Below are 11,278 nucleotides of genomic sequence, written 5' to 3' on the forward strand. Positions count from 1 at the left end.
CTCAAGTTTAGAATTTAATGGTCTCGAAATCAAGCATCAGAAAGCACACAACTTAGTATGACAAGGGTGTTTTTTCTTTCATTATTATCTCGCAACTTCGACGACCGATTGAGCTCAAATTTTCATAGGTTTGTTATTTTATGCATATGTTGAGGTACACCAACTTTGAAGACTAGTCTTTGACAATTACCAATAGTGTCCACTGCCTGTAAAAGACCGTTGGAAATTGAATCGGCATATTATAGGCTGAAATTTTGCACTGTATGTTGTCAAATCTTAGAAAATCTTGGGATAATATTTCACCCAATTCACCCAATAGCCATGGTCTGCCCGCCACATACTCACATCGTCGGGCCTCAGCGGGCTCTCTCAAAGTTGCTGCCTTCTCTGGGAAGATCAATTTGCGTACTGAATAAAATTGTACTGGTTTCGCCTGCAATCACTTAAACATTCCTCACCTACAACTCTTCCTTGCTCTATGCTTACAATAAAACACATTAGCACATTCCCCAAATTCCTGGAACTCAAGCAAGAACAATGACAATTGTTAACATTAGCACTGTGACATTATAAGGCATGCAGGCCGCGCCTAGCTAGGTATTCTCCACTAGTTGAACAATACTGGCGATAAACATTAGCCTGTTTGGATGCCTGTGATTGAACCAAACAAACTACAGGGGTATTTTGCGCAATGCTAAACTTAGATAAAAGATGATCACATAATTCAGAATCTGAACGGAAATGTGTGACAATTTCACTGTAACAATAAATTAGTCAAAACGACGTTAAGTAATTAGTCACCATGTTGACTGACATGGGCTTACGTCGTTACGTTCTTTATTTAATTTTTCAGTTTATAGGCTGAATTTATTTTTTGACTAACTTTTATGTTGTAAGGATTGTTTTATAGTTATTTTAAACATGTTTGACACTGGTTCACTGTGCTAAGAAACCTGTCATACGCCAGTAGGCCTACGTACATCGCTCTCCATTGTGTATTATAGCTTCTTTAAGCATTTTATGGGTTGTTTAAACCTCTGCCACCTTTGGCGGTTCCTTTGTTCGTTCAGAAATTTTGGGTGTATGGGAGGCAATCAAGGGATGAACTTCGTCTCTGAACGGCATATAAGTTTAAAGGCAGTGGACACTATGGTAGTTACTCAAAATAATGATTAGCCCAAAACGTTTACTTCGTAACGAGTAATGGGGAGAGATCGATGGTATAAAACATTTTGAGAAACGGGTCCCTCTGAAGTAACGTAATTTTCATTTTCCCCGAATTTGATTTCGACCTCATCAAGCATCGGAAAACACACAACTTAGTGTGACAAGTGATTTTTTCTTTCATTATTATCTCGCAACTGACTTCGACAACCAGTTGAGCTCAACTTTGCACAGGTTTTTTTTTATGCATTATGTTGAGATACACCAAGGGATCGAGACGTCTTTGACAATTACCGGTAGTGTCCTTTGCCTTTAACTGTAGGCCTACTGTACGCGATGGTATTTACTATTTTCTTACGTAACTTGATTCCCGTAATTATTTTCCTTTTGCATTTTTTTACATTCTGTGGCGACTCTTTCGGTGAGGGAAGTTAACAACAGGAATAGCTTTCCAGATAATTCAATAGGTTACGTCTTGAACGAAAACAACGGTCAGCTGGAGGTCTCTTATCTTTTTCCACTGGTCAGACCATGGAGGTAGCTACATCCATGGTCAGACAGGGGTATTGTCGTGGTCAGGAATATCTTTCCAGATAATCAGTAGGTTACGTCTTTTGTTACTCTGCGGTTTTCCGGGTCGTTGGAGCTCCTTCTCTTCCTTGTAATGACCGTGGTCCGACTTATTATGCAATCCCCTCATCACATGGCTCAAGGCTGTTTTAATTATACCTCCATCCATGGTTTTACTATACTTCGACTACAGTCTTGTCTTACCATGGAGTATTCCTCCATGGTCTTACCATGGAGGTAGAATCCTCCATGGTCTTACCATAGCTCCATGGTCTTACCAACTTGTCGTTTTCCATACTTGCCTTTGAAATACCAGCATCACCGAATATTAACATTATGACAATCTTCGATAAGAACTGGACTCAGATATAGCATGGAGGTAGAATTCCTCCATGGATACAGCACCGCTGTAGTTTTGTGACTTTTTCACGGTCGTGTTTTAGCCTTGAGGACGAGTCTACGGTCGTTGCGTAATATTAACAAGTATTAAAACATCACGTGAATCGTTCCTTGTCATTGGCTTATATTGGGTCACGTGTCTATCTTTGTTAAACAAATCACCCTAGGGAATGTTGGCTGGCTATTTAGGTTTGTATGGAACGCCAAATAATATGTTCAACTCCGACCCGAACATTTCCCGCAATCCTAGCTCTTATCCTTTGCGTTATTGAGGCGTACATTAGTTCTTGGTCGCTTCTTTCTTGACGCCATCGATCAATGACAGATTCTTATTGAAGTATAGTCTCAAGGAACTGGCAGAATAGCAAAGTGAAAGTTTGTATCCTTGGCGGTCTATACTCACTAGCTTCTTCGTTCCACCCGAATGATTTGCACATCGTAATGCAATTCGCATCACCTGGTTATTGGATGGGCCACTAACCATTTTGAGCAGCGTACATGTATATATACTGACCGTCAGACTCCAGTGAAAAGAAACAGAGACCCGACCAAGTTGCTTTCCAGACCTTCATCCCGAGAAAGATATATAATCTCCATTGCATTCCTCGTAAGTAAACAACAATTAGTCTATTATGTAAACGTTTAATATCATTTATCATAAAGAAAAGGGGTCCATCCTGGGCTGCTATATATAGGGCGGCGACTTCATGTAAAACAGCGTCCTTTGGTAGTTACAATGTATATGGTGTGGTATGGTGGACACAATAAAATGACACTACATGTACATTTAGGTTGGGTAAAAAGTGTCTGTACACACCCACAACTACGGTGATGTAGGCCTACTCCTATAGACCTTTATCATTCTACCAAGTCAATCTTTGACCATGAAGGTAGATAGAGAGCTGCTAAGCACACAAATTTGCTAGCATGAAACTTCTTCCTTGATAAAAACAGGACTTCTACCAACCAAATTTTCACGTGATTTTCAGGATAAGGAAGCTACAGTTGAATACCAGTAACAAAAAATATGCAAAGAATGGATATTTAGATGGTAATCATGTTTTTATCAAGTGTTATGGGACTACTTTTCGTATGATGGCGTAGTAATATTATGAATACTAATTAAGTACGGGGTATAGTACTTATACCAGGGCGCGGCCTATGATCGCCAGTAGCCGTTAGCCTGGTCTGGGAGGTTGGAGTCTCCGTCTTTAATTTACCTAAGTTTCGTAAGTTAAGTTATTAAATAAAGCTATTGTGTTCTCTAATAAGAAGTCTCACTAGCCTGTTTTATTTGAAGTTGTGTACTAGTATCCCGGTAGGCTGACAAAACCATAATACAAGGCAGAAATTTCATGCTAAGCAAAACAAAATTATGAACCAGACGGTTACACATGTTCTAGAGCATCACGTTTATGGATAAAAACAAAAACTTTTTTTTGTTTGAGTCAATAATCGAAGTATATAAAAAATAGTAAAAAGTGTCCACCATTCCTCAAAAAGGCTTCTCGTACTCCAATCGGCGTGCACGTGTATTAGTTTTTTCAACATGGCATTTAAATGATTTTACTTTATCAAACTTTGCAGTTCAACAAGTTAGTCATATTGTTTCCCTTGAAGAAACTTTCAATGATTTTCAAGTGAATATATATTCCCTTTCCATTTTATTTAAAATAATTTTCATTGTTTTGTACACATTCCATCCGGTTTTAAAATATCAAGGGGGGTTACAAAAGAAAATTGGAGCACTCATTCCTATCCCGTCTAGAATTGTTTTATTTTTGTTTTATTTTATTTTACAGTTACAGTTGTAATCGGTCTTAATTTATTCACTATGTTCCTCTTCGTGTAAAGACTGTTTTAGTATAGGCCTAAGATATAGATAAAAGGTGTATTAAAAAATAATTAAAAATATATTTTTTAATGATTCCTTGTAAGAACATGTACAGAACCAGGTAGACAAAAGTGACGTACGTCTTTGGATTTTTCATTTCATTTTATTTGCCAGCAAACATGAACAAAAAAAAACATTTAAAATAATCAAAGATCTACAGAAACAAGCAATTAAATAATTGTAAGAAAAACACAAAATGTAAGAACATAAGCAAACTACTGAGAAACCAGGGCCCAATTTCATAGCGCTGCTAAGCAAAAAAATTTGCTTAGCATGACATTTCTCCCGTGATAAAAACAGGAATGACAACCAAATGTCCACGTGATTATCAAGACAAGCACACCACAGCTTAATACCAGTAAGAAGCCAAATGCAACAAAATGAAATTTGGTTGATGAGACAAGCACACCACAGCTTAATACCAGTAAGAAGCCAAATGCAACAAAATGAAATTTGGTTGATGAGATCCTGTTTTTACCAAGGAGGAAATTTCATAGCGCTGCTAAGCAAATCTTTGTGCTTAGCAGCGCTATGAAATTGTGCCCTGGCCTGGCCGCCAGGCAGATACAAAACTGTTTTGAAAACTGTTATGTTTATTGTATATTTTCTAGTTTTAATTGTTTCATTTCGTTTAACAGGATTGCGACCTATTTTTGACAACTGTGACGAAAACCAAATCGCTTCAAAATGAGGACTTTTTTGACTGCTGTACTCCTTCTTTCTTCCATTGGTAAATAACTTTTCTTTGACAAATTGTACATTTCTTTAAAGACACTGGACACTATTAGTAATTGTCAAAGTCCATCAGTTTTCTCACTCGGTGTATCTCAACATTTGCATAAATAACAAACCTGTGAAAATTGAACAAAATAACCATTCTAGTTCATTGTGTTTACCAACAGGAAGTATTATGGGTATCAGGTGCTATCTTTGCACCCTCGGAGTCGCTAGTTCGGTAGTCGATAGCCAACAGTGTGATGACCCGTTCAATGCACCGTCTTCTCCCACTGAGAATGGGACAACCAGCTCCGGGGTGCTTGACGTAGACTGTAGCACTGTCTCACCCATTTACGACGTCTGCGCTGTAAGTTATAAGGAATGTACTTGAATTGTTTATGTGATTGTTTATTATATTAACATTGTTTTATATTATATATTTAATCGTTCATTTTGTTCTTTCTTTTTTCTTTCTTCTTTTTGAGTGGAGATCTTAGACTCCGTTTTTTCATCCCCAGTGGAAACAAAGATCAAACATCTTCTATAGAACATTAACACATAGATCAATACATTAAGTACGTTGAGGATACAATATGGAAAAAGATGTTCAACATTCTCGATGTCAGATTTACAGTACATATTAACGCCTCTTGCGCTTTCTTAAAACGTCGGTTTCCAATACATGTCTCTCCATGTAATAGGGAATAATTATATAATAATTGATGTCCTGTTTTACCATTTACTGTGCTTGTCCTCAAAAAATATTTCGTCTTCCAAGAAAACATTTTGTTGTTTGTGGTCACAATGTTCTCATATCTGTCTGTTTACAAAAGGCTACATTTATTTCACATTTCCCTTTACACACGTAGGATTTTGGGGGGAATATTGTTCATGGTCCGTTGAATATATGTGGGTGGTTGCACTTTGGTCACTATAAACTCCGGTTCCAATGTGTGCTTTCTGTTAACTTCCATACACAAACTTTCTGAATAATATTTTATTTGTGTAAAGTCTTATAGTTTGATGAATAATATGGCGGAAAAAACTTGTATCCTTTTAGAACTGAATGCATGACTCATTATCGCGTAGCTTTCTAGGAAATAGTAGGGTCAAAACGTGAGCTGAGTCCAGTAACACTATTTTTGCATGTACATTGTGTAGTTCTAGTTGGACGCAGTTTGCTAACAACCGTTGACCCCCAAATCAGTAAATTAATAAGTTTGCTTGTTACATGAAATAAAATTGAAGAAGATACCTGAATTGACGGATACAATTAGAGTTTGACGAGGTGCGGATAGCGTGCTCTCATAGTGCTTGTGTACAATATTTTATACACACACATTGCAACGTGTGTTCAGGCTGTGTATAAGTCAACTTCTTAGTTTCTGTAAAGTCGACTTGGTGAGACCATTATGTCAGTGAGTCGACCAAAGTCGAGTTGTTGAGATAAATAATGTCAGTACATGAATATTGACTTATCATTTTATGTAAGTCGACTCGGTGAGATAAATTATGTCAGTAAGTCGATTAATTTTTTGTATCTAAGTCGACCTGGTGAGATAAATTATGTCAGTAAGTCGATTAATAATTTTATCTAAGTCAACTTCTGAGATAAATCATGTCAGTAAGTCGACTTACCAATTTATCTAAGTCGACTTGGTGAGATAAATTAAGTTGTCAAGTCAACTGATTGTTTTGAATAAATCGACTTAGCAAAATAAAAAAAATGTCGGAAGTTAACTTAGTCCACGACTAAGACGTCTTGATGAGTTAAATCATGTAGGTAACTCGATATGTGTTAGGGATGGCACTCTAGTGCTCAGGACTTCAGAGTATTTTTTCTAACAATTATTTTGAGTTATTACCACACCAATGGTGTCAATCAGTGCCTTAAATACTGCTCTTTTGTCCTTTCTTCAGAAAACAGTCGGCAGAATTAATGGCGTCTACACTGTGGCCAGAACGTGTTACTCAAGCTTTGATTGCCTATCCGAGGATGGGTGCGTTTCTGGACAGGGAAACACTGTGTGTTGCTGTGGTACAGATGGCTGTAACGGTGCTGGTAGCGTAGCTGTCAACATTGCCGCCACTATCTCCTTGGCTGCAGCAACAGTGATGTTCACTCTGTAAAAGATAGAGAGGCAGGTGTGGCGGTTTCTGTCTTCCGCGGTGTTCAGTTTTCCGGGACAACTGACTACTTTCGCTTGCTGGGCGCAGGCGTCACATGACGTAATGTTACCGTATTTGGTCATTCGGAAAACTGACACCGGGAGAGAGAAAGTAGAACTACTTTTTGTATAAGGCCCTTTTCGAAACCACGACCTCGGCACCAGACTCGGCTCGAGCTAGCCTGGCCCCGCGTGCCTGTGACCTGCTCGGGGCTTCAGACGAGAGAACGTAGCCTGAAGCCAAATTCATAGCAGAAGCCGTGGATTCGAAAGGGGCCATAGATTCTTTCACGGTAAAGGTTAAACACTATCTGAGTGAGGACCAGTCAACTCGACCGAGCCAAGTCGTCCACAAGCAAAGTCGCCCCATCACATACAAACTTTATCCTCTCAAAGTCGCCTCTCGCAAACTCGCCCTGAACGACTTTGAGAAGGGCGACAATCTATGTTAGGGGGCGAATTTGCTAGGGGCGACTTTGTTTAGTGGCTGACTTTGCTGGTGGCGAATTGACTGGCGTTCATATGAGGTTATTTAAACTTAATTTGTAGAGGTAGTAAACATAACCGGCTGTGCCAATATAGAAATAGCTTAGTGGAATGTAATCCTTGCCGTATATAATATGTCTTCGCGGTGATGAGTCTTCTCTTTAACGTCTACCATGCACAAATTATTTCATAAAGGATTTATAATCAAACTTTATATTGTAACATGAGTCGACTGAACATGCCTAAGGCCTTTTTTTTAATTTATTTTTTATAACTATGCAACATTTCACATAGCAATATAAGTCTGTGACTCATTTATATAGACACAACATTGGAACAGAGCTCACTAAACGAACATTTTTAATAGGAGACTTTCCAACGCTAGGCGGCAGCAGACATACCGGGTAAATTTCCATTGTTTACGTAGTTCTGAACATGCGCATAATTCTGAGAACAATGGATTTACCCGGTAAGTCTGCTGCCCTCTATCGTCCCAGAAAGTCTCCCATTGGATATTGCACCCTTTAGCTACACTTGTTTTAATATTTTAATGACATGAACAAAGGGGTGGCTTAATTAAAATGTTTTATATCAACATAAGCGTCACCGTTTTCATTGCACCGCAAAATGTTAAACACAGGCATGTGAGTTCTCATGATTATTTAAAAAATATAATAAGGATATTCTCAAAATCGTAAAAAAAAAGAGAAATATTCCACATTGTAGCTTTTGAAGATTAAACCTCCTGAATTGTAAGATTTGGGTGGTTCTTGGTCTAGACAAATTGGGAACCCAAAGCAGCAAGTCACATTCATAGAATATCATCTTTTTGAAATATGTATGGCAATAATACGAGATAAAGCAGTGATCAACTTATTTATAAACCTTAAGTTCAATATATACGTCGTATATACTTTTTAAAACTGCTTTCTTACCAAGAAATGTAATAAAGGTCTTTTCATTTTAATAACCTTATTTTTGTTTCTGCTTAGTCTTTTTTTAAGGGATTCGTGGTGAGTTATTTATTACTTTAAAGACAGTGGACACTATTCGTAACTGTCAAAGACTAGCCTTCATAGTTGGTGTATCTCAACATATGCATAAAATAACAAACCTGTGAAAATTTGAGCTCAATCGGTCATCGAACTTGCGAGATAATAATGAAAGAAAAAAACACCCTTGTCACACGAACTTGTGTGCGTTTAGATGGTTGATTTCGAGACCTCAAGTTCTAAATCTGAGGTCTCGAAATCAAATGCGTTGAAAATTACTTCTTTCTCGAAAACTATGGCACTTCAGAGGGAGCCGTTTCTCACAATGTTTTATACCATCAACCTCTCCCCATTACTGGTAATAAAGAAAGGTTTTATGGTGATAATTATTTTGAGTAATTACCAATAGTGTCCACTGCCTTTAAAGGCTGTGGACATTATTGGTAACTACTCAAATATTAGCATAAAACCTTTCTTGGTGGAGAGGTTGATAGTATAAAACATTGTGAGAAACGGTGTCGGATGCAATTGTGTCTGCCATGCAATACTGTCTGCTCCGGACACTTTTGCATATGCAATCGTGTCCGGGGCTATTCAAATACCGTCCGGCTGACATGTACATGACTGTACTTGTACAATGTATGTGCGCGCGTAAGCGAGCGTGCATAGATATAGAATTAAAGGATTTGGGTACCTTTTCAAAATGTCCATAGATTTACATTAAATGTCCATAGAGTTACATTAACCTTACAGGGTTTGAAGATAATGATAGTGGAAAGCTTCCCTTCAAATATTACTTACTGAGGTGCTGTAGTTTTGAAAAAATTAGTAAAACAATGTCATGAAAATACGTTTGTAAATGCTTAAAACAATTTACGTCGTATGAGACGAAAATTATTTTCATTGTTTTACTCATTTCCCAAAAACTACAGCACCTCAGCACGTAATATTTTCAGGGAAGCTTTCTACTATCATTATCTTCAAACTGTGTAAGTTTAGTGTAAATCTGTGGACATTGTGTTTTTTGTCCTACAAAAGTTACAGACATGTACACCCTTTAAACAATTATATTCTTTATCTGTGTGCGTATATGCAGCATGAATATTCGCGTATTTAATGATTGCAGCGAATACCCAACGGCCGATCATTTCACATGTCATTCATGACATGCACTAATAGCTTGTACAAAAATGGCGAACGTGTTCCGTCGACCAATGGCGTTTAATTTACTGCACGGGGCGGACACAACTGCATATGCAAATGTGTCCGGGCGGACACAGCAGCGTCCGGGCGGACACGATTACATATGCAAAACCGTCCGGCGTTATTGCATAATATGCAATAATGTCATCCGGATAGTATTGCATAGAGGACATAATTGCATGCGACAACGGCTCCCTCTGAAGTACTAAATGTAGTTTTCGAGAAAGAAGTGATTTTCCACGAATTTGATTTCAAGACCTCAGAATTTGAGGTCTCGAAATCAAGCATCTGAAAGCACACAACTTTGTGTGACAAGGGAGTTTTTTCTTTCATTATCATCTCGCAACCTAGAGGGCCGTCCATGCAGTATTACGTCACTGTAGTCAAGTGGTTAGCCTGCAGCACTTGCAATAACAAAGATGTGGGTTCGAATCCTGGGAGGTAAACTTTGCCCGATAAATGACAGGTGGTGCCCATCGCAATGTACCCGTACTTTAAAACTAATTGTTTTCATCTGGTAAAAGTACCGGCCTTAAAATCCTGTCAAGAATTCCTGAGATTTCAAGAAAACAACGAAGACGAACGGGGATGGTACACCATGCCTCAAATTGAGCACTAAATACGGCTATTTAGCTTATTGCTTATTTCACAATTTCTTTATTATTTTGTGCAGTTCATCATTCACGACATCAAACCAATGTTTATATATTACATGAGAGAGATTTGCTGTTGCCAGCTTGGCGTTTATTTTACACTGTGGGTGCTTTGCCGAGTTGGGAGGATCATTTCCGTAGGATTTGAAAAGTTGAATGGTGGGAGTATGAAACCATGGTATAACAACTAGGCGAGGTTTGCACTAGTACCGTGGGAAAATCTCTTCAGTGGGTCATCTGAACAATATAAATACTAGTAATAGGGGGTTTGGGGCGTACAAGCCAGAATTGTGTTGTAGATGGATCTACTGTTTAAATTTGTTTCATGATTCCCTGTACCAAAAGGGAGGTATCATAATTGAAACGCCTTAAGTGGTTTGAACGAGAGATAATTTTGTCATTCGCTTGTCAATTTCGTACAAATTGTAGCGGTTTGGTATCTGTCTTTAGCTTTTTTAGAGAGCCACTTTGTGATTCATGGCCCCCAGGGTTGGATGTGTCTTATTATTTGTGTTGTTAAATACTTAACCCGAAGAGGAATTTGGCAAAGTGGTATTTTGGGTACGTAGTTGAAGTCATGGTGGGAAAGTAGAAGATCGGGCGTTGAATAAACGTTTTAAATTAATTATTCACAAAACAAAATATGCAAATTCTCGTTAATAAAGATTTGCATAAAGTGAATAATTACTCTAAACGTTTACTTAACGCTCGATTTCTGCACACCATGACTTCAACTACGTACCGAAACTACCCGCTCGCCAAATTTCTGTTCGGGTGACATCTAATAATATAATTCTTTGGATAAAAGGATCTCAATAAGATACATCCAGCCCCGGGGGCCACGAAGAACAACGTGGCTCTCTAAACAATACAAAGATAGGTGAAGGAAATTCTAGATGCAATATTCCTATACTAATTGGTTGATAAGTGTATGAATAATAATCTCTCTTGAGCATACCTTGCTCCCAAAACTGTCGTGTTTTTATAACTTGCTATAAATGACCTTTGAAAATCGTAAAGATCTTGACTCTT

At 38.1% G+C, this 11,278-nt stretch overlaps 1 protein-coding gene across 2 annotated transcripts; it reads left to right on the top strand.

The window, feature by feature from the left end:
* The first annotated feature begins 2,569 nt into the window (after positions 1 to 2,569).
* LOC117290226 lies at positions 2,570 to 7,316 on the top strand. Of its 2 annotated transcripts, none has more exons than XM_033771487.1 (4): positions 2,570 to 2,740; positions 4,666 to 4,757; positions 4,930 to 5,111; positions 6,665 to 7,316. In XM_033771487.1, the coding sequence occupies exons 2-4, from the start codon at positions 4,715 to 4,717 to the stop codon at positions 6,872 to 6,874; spliced, it is 435 nt and encodes a 144-aa protein (XP_033627378.1). In that variant the 5' UTR covers positions 2,570 to 2,740; positions 4,666 to 4,714; the 3' UTR covers positions 6,875 to 7,316. The 2 variants fall into 2 exon arrangements, with proteins under 2 accessions (XP_033627378.1, XP_033627380.1); XM_033771489.1 differs by lacking the exon at positions 2,570 to 2,740 and adding an exon at positions 3,288 to 3,362.
* Positions 7,317 to 11,278: the final 3,962 nt, after the last annotated feature.

Source organism: Asterias rubens, chromosome 5, assembly GCF_902459465.1.
Source record: "Asterias rubens chromosome 5, eAstRub1.3, whole genome shotgun sequence".
Lineage (NCBI taxonomy): Eukaryota > Metazoa > Echinodermata > Asteroidea > Forcipulatida > Asteriidae > Asterias > Asterias rubens.

What these genes read in the sequence shown, in the direction of transcription:
- LOC117290226 (XM_033771487.1), top strand. Translation starts at nt 4,715, where the DNA reads ATGAGGACTTTTTTGACTGCTGTACTCCTTCTTTCTTCCATTG. An exon ending in ACTCCTTCTTTCTTCCATTG is followed by an intron (nt 4,758 to 4,929) that starts GTAAATAACTTT and finishes GTTTACCAACAG; the next exon opens with GAAGTATTATGGGTATCAGG. An exon ending in CCATTTACGACGTCTGCGCT is followed by an intron (nt 5,112 to 6,664) that starts GTAAGTTATAAG and finishes TCCTTTCTTCAG; the next exon opens with AAAACAGTCGGCAGAATTAA.